Source organism: Juglans regia, chromosome 7, assembly GCF_001411555.2.
Source record: "Juglans regia cultivar Chandler chromosome 7, Walnut 2.0, whole genome shotgun sequence".
Classification (NCBI taxonomy): domain Eukaryota; kingdom Viridiplantae; phylum Streptophyta; class Magnoliopsida; order Fagales; family Juglandaceae; genus Juglans; species Juglans regia.
In genome coordinates, this window is record NC_049907.1 from 3,081,296 (window position 1) to 3,098,979 (window position 17,684).

General features: G+C 34.2%; 1 protein-coding gene and 1 long non-coding RNA gene across 6 annotated transcripts; one reads left to right on the forward strand and one right to left on the reverse strand.

The window, feature by feature from the left end:
* Positions 1 to 6,406: 6,406 nt before the first annotated feature.
* Positions 6,407 to 7,610, reverse strand: LOC108995383. The gene is made up of 3 exons (XR_001996849.2): positions 7,536 to 7,610; positions 7,376 to 7,427; positions 6,407 to 6,813 (listed from the first exon to the last, which is right to left on the reverse strand). It is a non-coding gene; the product is annotated as an uncharacterized LOC108995383 (long non-coding RNA).
* Positions 7,611 to 12,215: 4,605 nt separating this feature from the next.
* LOC108995358 (wall-associated receptor kinase-like 14) lies at positions 12,216 to 16,509 on the forward strand. 5 transcript variants are annotated; one of them, XM_018970919.2, is made up of 4 exons: positions 12,216 to 12,489; positions 12,769 to 13,604; positions 14,513 to 14,587; positions 15,070 to 16,509. In XM_018970919.2, the coding sequence occupies exons 2-4, from the start codon at positions 12,869 to 12,871 to the stop codon at positions 16,347 to 16,349; spliced, it is 2,091 nt and encodes a 696-aa protein (XP_018826464.1). In that variant the 5' UTR covers positions 12,216 to 12,489; positions 12,769 to 12,868; the 3' UTR covers positions 16,350 to 16,509. The 5 variants fall into 5 exon arrangements, with proteins under 5 accessions (XP_018826464.1, XP_018826465.1, XP_018826463.1 ...); XM_018970920.2 differs by having other exon boundaries at positions 12,772 to 13,604; XM_018970918.2 differs by having other exon boundaries at positions 12,216 to 12,481.
* The last annotated feature ends 1,175 nt before the right edge of the window (positions 16,510 to 17,684 follow it).

Consider the following 17,684-nt stretch of genomic DNA (forward strand, 5'->3'; position numbering starts at 1 on the left):
ATATTTATTTTTAAATTTGTCCTATAACATCTTCAATTTAATTATAGTATATTTTATCAGTTCTTCTATATACAAGCAGTTTTGGGTACCAATTGTGTACCGATGGGTGACATGGCTCTTATTATATTAAAAAAAAGAAACCGAAAGAGAAGAAGACATACACAACAAGACCGAGAGCTGCTCGCAGAAGAAATCCAAATTAAAATATCAAATTGTTCTCTATTTTTTTCAATCCCCAACATGGAAGCCAAGGGTTACAACAACAGTTCTTTAAGAGTTTCTAACCGATTGTCATCTTCCTTATTCTCAAATTAGAAGCCAAACTTATGATTTTTACAATATGACTAGACAACCAAATCAGTCTTGAAAATTCACTTTTCTAATATTTGATTCACTATGCAAAAACAGCAACCAAGTGAATAAAAAAAATAAAAATGATCTCCAAATCAAATGCTAGGTAACTTATGTGCATTGTGGCACCCCCGACCCCACGAATGGAAACTCGAGAATCGAGACGCTCGGATGATGACAATACGGTCACGCATCCCAATGATAAGTGCCAAGTGTGTGTACATGTAACAATATACAACAAAAACAAAGCAATGGATAATTTAAATAAGTCGACTAAGTACCATAATTGTTTAATACAAATTCACTTAAACCAAAGTGTTTCAAAACGCAAAACAATTATCCCATAAAACATCATAATACCAAAATACATAATTCAACAAGCGGGAAACAAATCACAAACATGAGCGAGTGATACTATATCACTCCTTTGGCGGAGCCGAATCCTCAGGCTCAACATTAGCATTATCTGCATCAAAATCTGCGATACTATAAAACGGTATTGCAGGGTATCAAATACTGTGAGATTATGAGTCTTAGCAAGTATTCAACCAAGCAAGCCAAGAGATAAAAATGCATTAATGCAACCAACAATTATGCATGCATATGATGAAATATATAGTATACCCAAAACATCATTTTTCCCAAAAATGAATATTTTCCAACGCACGCCAAAATCTCATCTTGGCCCAAAACTTCTATTAAAACATTTCCCACAATTTTCCCTGAAAAATGGCTCAAAACAATAATCCACCATTTTCCTAGAAAATGATTCACACAAAATCCTTTTATCCAACACACGCAATTTTCTCAGAAAATAGTCCAGTAATCCATTTTAATGGTATGCACCATGATCTCTCATAGGGACCATCTGCACACCCTGACTCCCTTCGTCACACCACGGGTAACCACCGTACGAGTGATTTTGTAATGAGCGATGCCCAGTTCTGCGCCCAGCGTGTTCGTGGCCAAGCATCCTCTAACCCCCGCTAGCAAGAGGGGCCATGGAGTTGGCACGAGAGCGTTAACATCCCATCCGATTTCATTGTCGCTTGGCGACAACCCAGTCGATATCACTCAGTATATTCCGCTCCCGAGTGACCAGAGGAGCTCCACCGAGATAATGCCTTATCTCGACTTGGGGTCATGATACACACACCCAAAACCATTTCTCACATGAAAATCCTGTTTTCAAATATACACATGAACATGTATGCAATTATGCGAAAATTCAGTTTTCATTTATAAACATGAACATGCGTGCAATTATGCAATGTACAAGACACGACAAAAATATCCAACAATCAACAAATCCCCACATAATTGAATCACACAACAACTCCATCCTTCAATCCAACCGACCCCCTTACTCCTCGGACTCAATTCGGCACAACCAATCAGTTCACAGTGAATATGAGTTAGCGCAAAAATACATTTAAATTTCAAAAATTTTTTGAAAATATACTTACAGCACTATAATATAATTTTTGGAGGATCAATGAGGTGCTCGGAATGGCGGCACAACAATGCAACAGTGCAAAATAGGCAATGGTCATAGGTCTCAAAAACTCAACTTTTGAACGGAGATAAACGAAGACTTGAGATGACTAGGTAAGGGCTTAGGGGTGTTGGTGAAGTTACTGGTAGTGAAGCTACTGGTGGTGGTGGTTGGCCGTGGGTGGTGATGTGGACGGTGGTTGAAAGCCAAAACACCAAAATAGGAAAATGAGCTAGAAAGGCTTCAATGGTGGTGGATCGGGACTGAGGTTGGGTGGTTTAGGTAGTTGAAAGGCCAATGGTGGTGTGGTGAGAAGATGGTGGCCAATGGTGGCGCGACGGCGGTGCTAGAATGAAAGATTGTCGCGGCTTGAAGCCACGTGTGGAGGCTAATGACGGCGAGGGAAGAGCTGAAAATGGAGGGGGAAGGTCACCGGCCGAAGGGGAAGAAAATGGGAGGGGTGGTGGAGGCCACGGACAGTGCACTGTGGCGCAATGGGTGGTTGAAAAAACGGACGGGAAGATAGGGGAGGAGAGCTTCGCGTGCGAGAGGAAAAACGGAGGGAAAGAATGAGAGAAAGGAAAATAAGGAAAAAGAGAAGTGGAGAAAGAAAAAGGGGAAAATAAAAAGTGAGGAAAAGAAATGAGGTCCAATCCTCACAACTTGTGTCATAAAATTGATCCAACGAAAAGAATTTCAAAACAGTAGGTTGAAAAAAATAATTTAAACGCAGTGACTAGCTAAAATAAAATAATAATAAAAATCCAACAACACAATAATTTTAAAGCCCACAAACAAACTAATTTAAATCAAAGAGCATCTTAAATGCAAAAAAATAATTAATATTAAGAAAACATATCAAAATAAATTTCACAATTTAAAAATAAACCAACGAGAAATCCGATAAATTTAAAAAAATAGAACCAATATTTAACTTAATTAAAATACTCATTCAATTAAAATACACTAAAATACAGGGTATCACACGCATATACTAGAAGCATCACTTGAAGTTTTGTCATCACTGTCTTTATATTCATTTTCATCAGAGTCAACTAGATGGTAAAAAAAAGTATCAAGATAATAGGGACAATTGTCGTTCCAACCACCCCTGCTACCATGGCTCGCCATTTTTGGTTAGCTATCATCTTAGAATCCAGTCTTCATTCTCTCATTTTCTTATTTGTGTGATGGATTGCTATGCTGTATTTAGGGGTGATAAACGGTCCGGTCGGACCGGACCGGACCGAGACTGAGACCGATCGGTCTCTGTCCACATTTTAGAGGATTCCGGTCCACGGTTTAGGATTTTTCCGGATTGAACCGAATGAAAAAAAAATATTATATATATTTTTTATATAATAATTGTACAATTAACAATATAAAATTTTAAATATGTTATGAAAACTTGTTAATATTCTATGAATTAACTAATATATAATATCAATTAGTTAATTATATAGTAATTATATAAATTAATAACTTAATTTTTATCTACTTTATTATCATTGACCATATAAAATATTTTTTTATTGAGTTTGTTACATAATCTACATTAATAAGTCACTTAATTTAATTTAATATTTTAAATAATTTTTTTATTAATTATTTAAAAAAAGAAAAAAAGAAAAAAAAATAGGCCAGACCGAATGGACCAACCCGGTCCGATCCCTTTGGATGTTCGGTCTGATCCAGAAAAATGATGGACCATCACCGGACTGGACTGGACCATTTGCACCCTTAGCTGTATTCGCCACCACTTCCTAACTCCAACACTCAGAATTCACAGTTCCCAAGATTGTTTAAGAGCTCGAATTGCTCAACCGTCCACTTGAACCACTTCATGAGGAAGACACGTGAGGTTAGCCACTGTGATATAATTACGAGACTCAAGTCATGGGAATGGTCATAGGTTCATTTCTATGTCCCTCCAAAGAGATTCAAGGAAATCTGCAATATTCATGTTATCTCTTCGTTATTTTCGTTTCAATCACATAAAATTTTGAAAACAAATTCCATTTTTTGTCAAACCAGAGAAGAGAGAGAGGGCATGGAGAGGAGAGAGGGCACGAAGATCCCGTTTTGTCAAAACTGTGCATTTTGTCTTCTATTTATATTTCACTTCAGATCTTGCCCAAAATCAGATCTCGCCCAAAACCTTTAGCTCATTCAATTACAATAAAAAAAAGTTCGTTTCATTAAACTAATCCATGTCAGCACCTAAGTGCACTTTGGTACGCAATCTCGTTTGACTTAAGAGTTTTCCATATTTTAATATCATAAAAAACATATATTTTTTTTCGTAATTTTCCATTTTTATTAATAAGTTATTTTTATACGGAATGGTTACGACACTCGTAATAATTAAAGTTAAAATTTTTTTAGGTGTAATTACTTTTGTATACTTCTTGCATAGTCCATTAATATAATTGGATACGTCACTTTTTTTTTTAATATAAAATAACTGTTTTGTCCAATCACATTAATAGAATATGCAAAGAGTATGCAGAAATGACTATATATAGCAAAACTCTTAAATTCAAGATGATCATATATCTTCTTTTGTCAGTATCAATAGAACACATTTATGAATATTAGAATTTACGATTTCGCTTTCTCTTTTATTATTAGAAGTGTGGGTCTTTTTACCGCTGCGAAAGTATAAGTTGAATGTTGGAGAAATTTTGGAAAATTTTTCTATTGCATGGATTTCTTCACGTCCAAAGTATCCAACTTTTACCATTTTTAAATTCAAAGTTGAGATCATCTCAATCAATGAATTTAAAATCAATGTTTTTAAAATAAAAAGAGTAATGCTATTCATTATCTCAATTCTTATCATTTCATGATGTGTATGTAGTAGGAATAATGTTATTTCCATAAAGAAAGAATTTTGTAAATGAGTAATGCTAGACACAGTCATGAAATGTGCAAGTGTTGCATAATTCTTTTGAAAAAAATAAGTAAATACGAAATCTACATGAAAATAATTTTTTTTTTAATAATAAACTAAACTCATTTTCAAAACGATCGTGCGGCGCATGTACAATCCACGACTATATGTAGTATTACTCTAAAAATTAGTTTTATTTATATAAATCTTATATATATTTATTTTTTTCAAAAAAATTACACGATAGTTACACGGAAATATCATTTCTCTTTACAATTACTTTTTGCTTTGCTATGCAATCGATAAATCTTTGTTCAACCATCAGGTGTTCAGCTCATCACAACGTAAATTACTTTTATTTATTTATTTTTGCACCCAAACAAAACCACATCAATCAATCCTTTTACTCTAGTCTTCTATGGAGAGGAAAAGAGCAACATGCATGTGCAGAAGCTGACTTCGATTCATGCTTTACTTTCTTCCCCACTTTTTCCACACCAATTAAGATTAGCCTAACCTGTCTTCTTCCCACAACCTTTGTGTGTGTCGCTAAGTCAATAAATCATTTTAGATTTGGAAAATATGTGGTATCAGAATGATCATATTTGTGTATGTTTTATCTATAAATGCCAGTACAAAATTTATATGGCTAGATGGATACATCATATTTATTTGTAAAAAATAACTATAATATAATGTATCATATCAAATCATGTAAATTTATAATATAGTTTACGTTTTGTTGATTTCTTTGTAGGCTTAGTATTACACTTATTTTGAATGCATAATTCATTTAAGCAATCTGAGTTATTTTTTTCACCTCAAAACATTGAGGTTTTGAACATATGAGTCGAGGGTTGCAATTTATAATGTTAAACTAACTATTATATGTATCTTTTAGCTTTTTTGTATTATGTTTTTTAAATTTAATGTGATATTATAATAGCAACTTAAAATTCAATCATTTATTACACTTTTTACCCTTAAAAGAAAGAGATGTGTTATTCGTTATCGTTCGCTCATCATCTTCTTATGTGATATTAGATGAATAAAAATTATTTATTATTCATTACTTATCATCCAGTCATTTGATATCATAAAAACCAAAATCACCAGAAATATAGTTTTGCATGATCTATCATGTGAAGTGGTATGGAATGAAGCCTTTGAATCCAACACTCAATCGTCAACTGAACTATACACTTCAAGAAATAGATCATTCTATATTTCTTTAGTTACCATGTTCATAGTGTCATCCTCAATCTTGTTCAGATTCTAGCAGTTTCTTTTTATGTGGCCTGTCTTGCCATAGTTCCAGCAAGTCTGCCTAGACCTTGACTTGTTCTTGCTCATGATTTTGGACTTTGACCTGTGATGTCCCCTACCTGAGTCAACGTTCAGGGCAGAACTCATACTTGAGATATTGCCAAAATCTCTTTTGCGCACCTCCTTAGCAAGAATTAGATCTCAGATGTCATCATATTTCAACTTCATCTTCCTAGCAGAAATACTCAGTCATTTTCATGGCCTCCGAATTATTCGGCAATGATGCTAACATGATCAATGTCCGAATCTCATCATCAAACTCAATCTCAGTTGATGAAAATTTATTTGTAATAGTGTTAAACTTATTCAAATATTAGACAACTAATGTACCTTTGGTCATCTTGAGGTTGAACAATTTCTTCATCAAATTCAACTTGTTATTCACTGACGACTTTCATACATACAAGACAAAGCCACCATGAGATCCGTTGTGGCATTCTCCTTGATAACGTTGTGTGCAACCGATCTTGACATGATTAGCCGAATAACCCCCAGGACTTGTCGATCTAATAAGTTCCAATTAGCATCCTCCATGTTGTTCGGCTTCTTTACCAATAAAAGAAGATGAAGCATCTTCCCATAAAAATAATCATCGATCTGCATCCTCCAACACCCAAAATCTGTATCGTCAAACTTCTCGATTCCAGCTTTCACTTCATCTCCTGCCATTGTTCTCCCTTGGAAGCCAACCTTGAGGTTTTGGTACCAATTGTTGTGGAAAACATTTACCAAGTTCACCCCAAAGATGCTACAGAAAAGTAATAGGAAACGAGAAAAATAAACAATCATACGACACAAAGTTTACGTAATTCGACAACATACCTACATTCACGGAAGTGCAGAGAATTTTATTCAGAAGAAAGTAAGAACATTATAGAGCAATACAATGTCTCTCCTTCTCTCTCTCTCTCACACACACACACACAAGGGTTGCCTCTCTCTTTCTCTATGTTTCAAGATATCTCTCAAAACATATAATAGTTAGTGGCAGAAATCCTAGAAAAATAGATCTTGAGTTATTCGCTCGAGTGACTTGTTGATCGAGACTCGAGAGAACTCTCTGCTGAGCTTCACTTGAACGACTCATTGCGCGACTGTTGAGTAAACTTTCTATCTGGTATTTTCTCAACTCACAAACCATCCACCACAAACCCAACAATAATCACATTCCTGACCACAAGCCAAAAAGCTCTCATGGCCTCATCTCAGATAAAACCCTTACATTAAAAGTTAAAATCCTTATTATTAACAACCGAGCAGAACATAAAACAAACGAAAGCGTCATTCATAGAAAATAAAAGGTAACGAACCTGGCCTTATTTTCCTTCTCAACTTTTCGTATCTCCGAAAGTAATTTTCTCCCTTGCATAACATCAAATTAAACAAAACAAGAACATATAAATTAAGTTTTCTGCAAATGTTCCGTTTTGATTGGATTAATTTCATTCCTTAAAACGCATTAGAGCAAACCTGATCAGCTGTGAATTCCTCCGATGCGTCAGAATAGCTATCTTCTCGATCCACGAATTTCTTCTTCAACTTGTAAATTTTGAGGTCTAGGGTTTATGGTAGGGTTTTCTTTTTTCTTTTTAAGAAAATTTGTTTTGGGCTGGATATGGGCCCTTGTGAACTCGAGCGAAGTAAAGATGGAGCACCAAATCCATATCTGCCCTGCTAAACATTAGATTGAATTTGTAGACTCCTTCTATAAAATATATTTGTTTTTAAATTGAGTAATGCTACATACAATCATAGAGTATAGAAGTGTTGCACAATTTTTTTAAAAAAGAGTGAGATTCACTATTAAAAAATTAATTTTTTTCATATTGGTTCCATATTTACTCAATTTTTTTAAAGAGATTGCTCGGTGCTTGCATACTCCACAACTGTAAATATTATTTATTTATTGACAAATAATTGTTCAAACTCATCACAATGTAAATCACTTCCATTTGTTTTAATTTTTTTTTGTTGGCATCCAAACAAAACCATATCAATCAATCCTTTTACTCAGTCTTCTATGAAGAGGAAAATAGCAACATGCAGGGCATGTGCAGAAGCTTTGACTTCTATTCATGCTTCACTGTCTTCTTTTTCCACACCATGATTATCCTCACCTGTCTCCTTCCCACAACCTTTGTGTGTGTTGCTTTTGAGTCAATAATCATTTTATTGAATGATATCTTATAAAATTAAAGAGTCAATCAAGGAACGTTCTGAGGCGATTCTAAAGGCCACAACCCAAAGCTTATAGGAAATGATATCTTATAAAACTACCGAAAAATGTTTATTTATAGTTAGTTGTTTGTTACAAAGATAATTTTTATTACAAATAATTATTCTCGTTATAAATAATCGTTTTTCTTTATATACACTTTCTTTAAAATTAACACCATTATATATATATAAGTGATTGTGTGGCTATATATCTTTCTATTTGCTAGGAGAGGATAGATGAGAGAGGTGATGCATGTTTTGCTTGTGAAGAACACGAAATCCATGGAACAGCAACATGCATGCATGGGACCAGTTAAGGCTGTCGTTTTCCGGCCGACATCCGCGTCCCACCGTGATACCAACGGTCAAGTTATGTTATTTTCTCATTCAAGCTTAATCAAAGCTCTCCTCACCGTATGGCCCAAGATATTATATGAAAGCAACATTATTATTATGAATTGGAAGTTGCAGTATAATTAGGGCTGCAAAAGAATTAGGATTATTTTATACGTTATGGCTTTTCATCGATCAATTTTGAAGATTTTTTAATCTAAATCCAATATATGTTAATCTTTAGATATTGTTTTGGTTTTGAAAATCTATTATGCAATATTTTTAGGTTACCAATATGTTAAAATGGGAAAAAGAATAGATAAGATATATAAATTATAACATTAGGTTACCCATAATGATGACTCATGAATTACAACAATAAGTGTACATGTCTACACGTTTAGTAATTTTTATCCAATTCGATCAGACAATTAGAAGATATATATCGATGGATCATGTTACGGTCACCAAAAAATACCAACAAAAATTTTTACCAATTGTGTAATTAGTTTTTCTCAAAAAAGACGTTTTCTTAATTATTAAGTAAAAAAATAGAGAATCAGCGGATTCTCTCGGTACCCACTTTCAATGGGACTAGCATTTTCCTATATCAATTAGACCAAGTCTTAGCCAATTACCCTAAAAACGAAAACATATGTAAGCAATCCACCATGTAAAAAAGTTGTTGCACCAATTCTTTTGAGAGCATGGTTTCCCTTCTCCACACACTAGAGGTTTCCAACCAACCTTATGAAGTGTGCATACCAACCAGAGGTTTCCAATTTGACAAGTAATTGCTCCTAAACATGTTCATTTCAGATACACTCCATGTGGGTCTAAAGTTGGACTATGACTCTTCTTCAAATGGACATTGGCTAGACCTAATAAAATGCATCACCCCCATGTTAGAATGATGGAATATCATAGCCACAAATCAAAAGGGTGTCAAATAGTACTAGAAGACACAAGCTTAAAGTTTTCAGATATGGAGCCCCATAATTTCATTGGACAACTTTCCAATCCACTTTTCAGATTATGTAAATGTATGGATGTGCATGAAATTTGATAAATCTAGTGCCCTACGTAATATTCTTCTACGTACTGAAGGACTTTTTTTTAAAAAAAAGTAGTCCTACATTCGTAAAAAGATTTTATAAAAATAAAATTATAGACTGATGTAATTTTATGTAATGTATTAGATCTATTTTATATCTAATTATATCAGATTATGTCAGTTTATAAATTTATTTTATAAAATTTATTTGTTACTAAATTATTTCTCTTTTAAAAATAAAAAAGAAAATTTGTTAAGAAACCCATCCATTTTTCTTCTCAGCATAATTATTTTATTTAAAATATATTACTTATTTTTAAAGACAAAAAGTTATACAACATCTTGTTATTTACGGCAAATGGACCACGTGGGTCATGAGAAAAAGGGTCTGGAGCAAAGAAAAAACAAGTGTGTTGAAACAGACATTAGTGTCCGACGTTGACAATAATGCTTCGACATTATATTTTTATAATATTACCAAAATATCCACATTCGAATAAGAACTTAAAATATCAAAATCATGGTATTTATATGAATTCTGATGAATTTTCTTGCTCAGGCAGGCACTCAAAGTGGATTTTAACCTTTGACTTCTCATCCACCGCTCTTTAATTCGACTAGAGGTGATAAACGGTCTGGTCGGACCGACCATTTCGGACCGGACCGGACCAGACCAGATCGAGACTTAGATTAGTCCGGTCCGGTCCACATTTTAGAGGACTGAAAACATTCGGTCCGGTCCACGGTCCACGGTTTTTTGAGACAGGACCGGACCGAATGAAAAAAAAAAATTATATATATTTTATATATAATAATTGTACAATTAATTATATAAATTTTTAAATATATTATTAATATTTGTTAATATTTTATAAATTAATAATATTTTATATATATCTTTATCTAACCTATCACTATTAACAATATAAAATTTTAAATATGCTATTAACACTTGTTAATATTCTATGAATTAATAAATATATAATATCAATTAGTTAATTATATAGTAATTATATAAATTAATAATATAATTTATTATCATTGACCATATAAAATATTTTTTTATTGAATTTGTTACATAATCCACATTAATAAGTCACTTAATTTAATTTAGTATTTTAAATAATTTTTTTTTATTAATTATTAAAAAAAATAGGCCGGACCGATCCGGTCAGGTTCGGTCCCTTTGGGTGTTCGGTCCGGAAAAATGATGGACTGAAAATATTCGGTCCATCGCCGGACCGGACTGTTTGCAGCCCTAAATTCGACAGAGATAGAAAATATATGAGAGAAAGAGAAAGAGAAAGAGAGAGAGAGAGTCTTAAGACTTTTACAGTAAGTGATACGTTTTAAATATTTGTAATCCATTTTTTTAATGAAAAAGATTATGCATTTTGAAAATTTAAAGACAATATTATTTATTGAACTTTGTTACATACAGTCACTTTTACGTATTTTTTAAGCACTCTAATAATATAATTGACCAAAATAATTATTTTATATTAAAAAAAAGTAATACTACCAATTATATTAATAAAGTGCACAAGTAATATGTAAAAGTGACTGCATATTAAATTTTTGCAGCCCTAAAAGTGACTGCATATATAGTTCATATATATATATATCGATCTATCCATCGATTTATTTATGTATTTCACACATATTAGATCAATCATTCGTATTCGTACTTATATTCCAAATGATAGCAAAATTTGAATTGTTTGGTAATCATGTAAACTCCATATATTATGATGATGGTGTATATCTCCTAAAAGTGTGCTGATCTAAGGTAGGAAGTCAATGGTATGGCTTAGTACCCTTTATCCCTCAAGCAAATTTTAAATGGGGGATTGAAAATAATTAAGCATATGGAGGAGGAGAAGGAGGTCCACAAATATTAATGGAACAAGAATCTTTAGTCCATGACTTTTAGGCCTTTTTGAGTATATATATTTTAAAAAATTTTATTCATCATTTCACACATCACACATTATATTTATTTTTATTTTTATTTTTTTCTCTTATTAAATGTATGATGTATAGATATTGAATAGAATAATTTAATTAGTTTAAGAATAAAACAAAAAAATTAAAAAAAATTAAAAAAATTAAAAAAATATATAGTATGTAGTGTTTGAAAATAATAAATAGTAAAACTTATATATTTTTGTAATAAATAATTTTTGGAACAAAAGCATTGGGTGCTTTCCGTTTTCCAAAGAGTTTTGCTACACAACCTCCACCACACTCCACACTCCACACTTTTTTAAATTTTTTAAATTTTTAATATTTTTTTTAAATTTTTTTTTGAGTTTATTCTTTTTAAATTATTTCAAATTTTTTATTCATTATTCATATAATAAATATTTAATAAAAGAAAAAAATAATAAAAATTAAAAATAATGTGAAGTGTGGAGGTTGCGTGAATAGTAGGAAGTTGAGTAGATTTTTTGTTTTCCAAATCCCAATTACAAATAGGTCTGTAAATTGGCGTCCACTACAGGGGCATTTGGGGGGTACGAACGTTATAAAAAGAATCACAGGCAGAAAAAGCCTAGAAAGGAAGTTTCTTTGTTCCTCATCAAAATCACGCACGCACACGAACACGGTTTGCTTGGCTGTCTTCTTTGATGTTTTTCTTATGATCCAGAAGAATCACAGCCCAAGCTCGAAGACTTGATAAAGTTTCGAGTTTTTGCCTTTGATTTCTTTTCCTTTCCCCTTTTTTCTGGTTTTGAAGAAGAAGCAACTGCTCGCTATTTAGTAGATTACGTCGTGATTCGGCAGGCATTGAAGGGATCCAGTTTCAGAGGTAATAAGGTCTGTTCGTTGGATGCCATATTAAATACGATTTTTCCATGAAAATCGATTCAGAAGCATATATATGAGCATTTATTGGAACGGATGGCCTCCCAACGGCATCCACAGGCTCAGCTTTTAATTCTTCCATTAATTCCAGAATTCCGAGCTCTCTCTGATTCTCTCTGAGTCTCTCTGTCTTTCTCTTTACTCTTACTCTCAAAGTATACAAATTTTTCATCCGGCTCTTCAAAATTTCAAATATTAACTTCTCTGTTTGATTTTTTCCTTTACGTTTAGCAGCAGAACGGGTTATGATTACTTGCTGCGGGTTAAACCCAGTTCAGGTTCAGGTTGGCCTCAATTCCTCTCCATAGTGAGGACGATTCCTCATTACAGAATGGTGTTTTTCCCCCTTGCGATCATACTTTTGATTGTCTACCCAACTGCATCCGAAAACTCAACTGGTGCGGGGAACTCAGGCTCCTGTAAAAACTACAACTCTTGCGGAGCTAATCAACCTGTACAGTACCCATTTGGGTTCTCGAGATCGTGCCCGATTCAATTAACGTGCGCCAACAACTCGGATATCCGAATCGGCGAATTCCGAGTCCTTAACATAACCTCAAGCAGCATCATCGTCGATCTCCCGACGGAATGTAACCGTTCTATAGAATTGATCAAACCGCTCTTCGGCACCAACTACGCGCTGACATCGGGGAACAGCCTCCTCCTTCAGAGCTGTACCTCCCAGTCAAACGCCTGCATGGTACCCACCAGCTTCGTCCGTAACCTGATCGATGTTAAGACCTGCAATTCCAAGAGCGATAATATAAGCTGCTTCGCCGACGAGAGTAAAGGGAAAGCGGAGATCATGAGCTACAAGAACGTGACTTTGAAGAAGTGCAAGTTCCTGTTCTCGTCCGTCTTGCTTCACTCGGATGGGAACGAATCGCTGGTTTCGCTCCAGTTCCAGAGGGTTGAGCTGGGGTGGTGGCTCGAAGGGAAGTGTAATTGTTCTGTTGATTCCGACTGTACTCCGGTTTCGACTCCCGGCGGGAAGAGAGGGTTCCGGTGCATGTGTAAAGATGGGTTTAGCGGTGACGGGTTCTCCAGCGGCAGCGGTTGCCGGAAACGTGAGTCAACTCGCCGAGTCTTGTATCTTTTATTTGTATTTTTATTGTTGGATGGCGTAATTGGGAAATTGCGTGAGTGGGACCGATATGACAAAGGATAATCAATAAAAAAACGACACGTCATTGACTTTTATTAGTCTTAAGTCCAAGGTCGTACAGACGTAAATTCGGACCGTTGAGAAACAATGGTCACTTTGATGGAGCCCCGTAGAAAGATAAGCCCTTCTGACGAGGGGAGGAGGGCAGGGGGGCAAATTTGGTATTTTATGTTGATATATGTGGTTCGCACTAGTCTCATTTATAATTTTTGCTTCTAGAAAATAGAAATCATACTTAAAAAAAAGAAGTTTGAATTATCTCATATCATATAATCATTATAATTTTATTAAATTTTTACACAAAATATAATAAATAATTTAATTTTTTAAAATTTTAAAATTAAAATAATATTAAAAAATTATATTATAACAATATTTTATTCAACTTTTAATAAAATATTTTATTTCATCTCATCTGAACAGTGTAACCAAACGAGACCTTAGAATACATAATAGACCAAAAAAATAAAAAATAAAAAGAAGTCAAAAGCATGTTTGCATTTCCTTTCAGTTGTTTATGGAGTGATTTAGGGGAATCACATGTTTAAGTTATGGATAGGTTTGGACTTGGAATCAACAAAGTCAAAAAAGGAGATAAGACAGACCTTGTGCTAATAATATATTTATGAATTGAAATCTTCTATGATTTTCTGAATATAATCAAACTCCAAATTACTGTTTTGCTCTTTTGCTTTTTGGTTTTTCATAAAAGGAAGAAGCTAAGTATTTGATGTGGTCTTTTGTCTTGCAAAGTTATATACATCTGTAATTAATGACCTTTTGATGTAACTCAATTGAAACTTTTTGCAGTTTCTGATTGCAATTCTGCAAGGTACCTGTCTGGCCATTGTGGACGTATGTCTAGAGTTAGTCTTCTCCTTGGAGGTAAGTCTTCTGTTGTTAACTTGCAGAAACCTACTTTGCTAGATGAATGATGAAAAGTTTAGTATAGTTCAACTTTCCTTCTTCAACCCGACATTTCTTTTAGCTAATTTGAGGAATGACAAAAACTTCTGGAAAATATTTCTCTCCTTGTTTCTGGTTTGAATTTTTCTCATAGTTTTCTGCTAACAAGAAACATCAGAACACTTTCTATTAAATGTTTTCAGGTCTTTGCATCTGAAAATTAACAGGAATATTACTTAGTCTGAGGAGGTTCATATCCCTATCATGATTTTTATCATCTCAACTCATCTCACTATTATTCACTGCTATTCATAAATTTCAACACACAAATTTCACTACTATTCACAAATCATCTCAATTCATCTCATCTCATCTCCATATATCCCACGGTGTTAACTGCAGTGTAGTTAGGCCTAAAGAATTTTGAGTTGGCAAATTGATCCACATCCTTTGTTTTTTAGGGATTGTTGCTGGAGCTTGTATCATGGCTTGTCTGTCTATGACATGTTACTTTGTTCGGCGCCGCTCCACTTGTTTGAAAAATCGAATGAGTACAATACGCCTCCTTTGCGAAGCAGCTGGCAACTCCAGTGTTCCTTTGTATCCTTACAGAGAAATAGAAAGAGCCACTAATTGTTTCTCAGAGAGACAGAGACTCGGGACTGGGGCCTTTGGTACGGTTTATGCAGGAAAGCTTCAAGATGATGAGTGGGTTGCCATAAAAAAGATCAAATATAGAGATACCAACAGTATTGACCAAGTTCTGAATGAGATCAAGCTTCTTTCCTCTGTGAGCCACCCAAATCTAGTTCGCCTTTTAGGTTGCTGCATAGAGGAGGGTGAACAGATCCTTGTCTATGAATTTATGCCTAATGGAACTCTCTCAGAGCATCTACAAAGAGAGAGGGGCAACGGACTCCCGTGGACAATAAGGCTCACAATTGCTGCTGAAACTGCTCATGCCATTGCATATCTCCACTCTGCCATGAATCCACCGATTTACCATAGAGACATCAAATCGAGCAATATATTATTGGATCACAGCTTCAAATCAAAGGTAGCCGATTTTGGCCTTTCTAGACTGGGCATGACAGAGACATCACACATCTCAACGGCCCCGCAAGGGACTCCAGGATATGTTGATCCTCAATACCATCAGAACTTCCATCTCTCTGATAGAAGTGACGTTTACAGTTTTGGGGTGGTTTTATTAGAGATCATAACTGCATTGAAAGTAGTTGATTTTGGTCGACCTCCTAGTGAGGTGAATTTGGCAGCACTTGCTATTGATAGAATTGGGAGGGATTGTGTGGATGAGATAATCGATCCTTTCCTTGAGCCACATAGGGATGCTTGGACACTTTATTCTGTTCACAAGGTGGCTGAGCTTGCATTCAGATGCCTTGCTTTCCATAGTGAAATGAGGCCTTCTATGGTGGAAGTGGCAGAAGAGTTGGAGCACATCAGGCGCAGCGGGTGGGCATTCGAGGAAAACATGTGCATATCGTTTTCAGTGGCATCCTCTTGCTCATCACCACGTAATGGAAGCGGGAAATCACTAGGAGGCATGACAGTTGGGAAGGCAGAGTTAGGGAGTCGGAGATCATCAATTGTTTCACAAGCGAACGAGGCTTTAATGGTGGAGACAAAGGATAGCTCCCCTGTTTCTATGCATGATCCTTGGTTAAGTGAGCAGAGCTCCCCTTCAACAAACAGCTTGTTGGGTAACGTAGTTCGATGATATTAATGCTGCCTGCTTCTTTTGGGTTCGTAGCTTTATGTTGTCTTGTGAATGCCACACAAGTACGCTAGAGCTTTCCCTTACCGGCCTTACTGCTTGCTTATACATTAATGCCATCAGATATTACTAACAATGTTAAGGGATAGACATACTTTCATTACTAAAGAGTTTACTTATATATATTTTATATAAAGTAGAAAGATTAATCTATGATTCAGTGTTAAAGTATGCTTGTTGGATTCCCTTACCGTTGCTTTCTCATTGCCTGTATGTCAGAAAATGAGTCAGATGAGCAACCCTTAAGCTGCTTTCCTTTTGTTCATTCCTTAACATGTCTTAACACAAAAGAATATCAGAAGAAGCAGTAGAAATAATAAATTTATTAACATGGATCCCAAAGTTTTTTGTTATATAATATTAGGTTTCTTAATATGGAATCTAAGGTGAAAAAAAAAAAAAAATCATTTAAGGATGATGATCTATATGAAAAATAGTTTAGAAGTTTTATCCTCTAAACTTCATTGAGCAAGAAAAAATTTATTTAAGATCTCAATTATATTATTAATGTGACATGAAAATATCTAGATTTTACATGAAACTTATTTAACTTGATTACGCACTAGAATGTAAGATTACATTCTAAAAGATCACTTGATAGATTTTATGAAAAAAAAATGAATTTTAAATATTTCATTACAAAATAATAATAGATGAATATTATTCCATAAAATATTATCATCATAAATATGAAACTATATTAAGTTGTGTTTTTAGAATTTTATTTTTACGTGTATAGTAAATTATTGAGATCTAGTTTCATATATAGTTATATTTTCTGAATTTTTAATCTCTTTCTTATTTTACTTAAATGTGTTACATGATAGAAAAGTTCTCCCAAGAAAGAAAATTTTTTTCTTGGTTGGATTCGATCCCACCTATGCATGCAATTTCTTCTTCCCGCGACTGAGAAGGAATGAGCAGTTACCCGCCATATACACCACCTCTCACAGCTACATTCTCATTAACAGCTCTTCCTTGTTTTTACTGCTAACATGACTGCTTGTTTTTGTAACATGCAATTGATATATAAACACACAAATTTCAAATCATACTTGGTAACGGGATGAAATTATAATTATCAGTTTGACTATAACAGATATTTGCTTATTAAGCAATATGGGTTTTTTAAAACGCTACCCATTGTGTTTGAGTTAAAAGTTTAACCAAATTAATATAAAATAATTTTAGGACTTTTCTATCAATGGTTGCCGGTTGGGCCTTTGACAATTACTATCAAAATAGAAATAATGTTACAAGTTCGAGTCACGAAAGGAG

Bases quoted from the DNA above. Each gene is read 5' to 3' on its own strand.
- LOC108995358 (XM_035692024.1), top strand. From the start codon at position 12,869: ATGGTGTTTTTCCCCCTTGCGATCATACTTTTGATTGTCTACCCAACT. The intron at 13,605-14,512 runs GTGAGTCAACTC...AACTTTTTGCAG, and splicing joins CGGCAGCGGTTGCCGGAAAC to TTTCTGATTGCAATTCTGCA. The intron at 14,588-15,069 runs GTAAGTCTTCTG...TTTGTTTTTTAG, and splicing joins AGTTAGTCTTCTCCTTGGAG to GGATTGTTGCTGGAGCTTGT.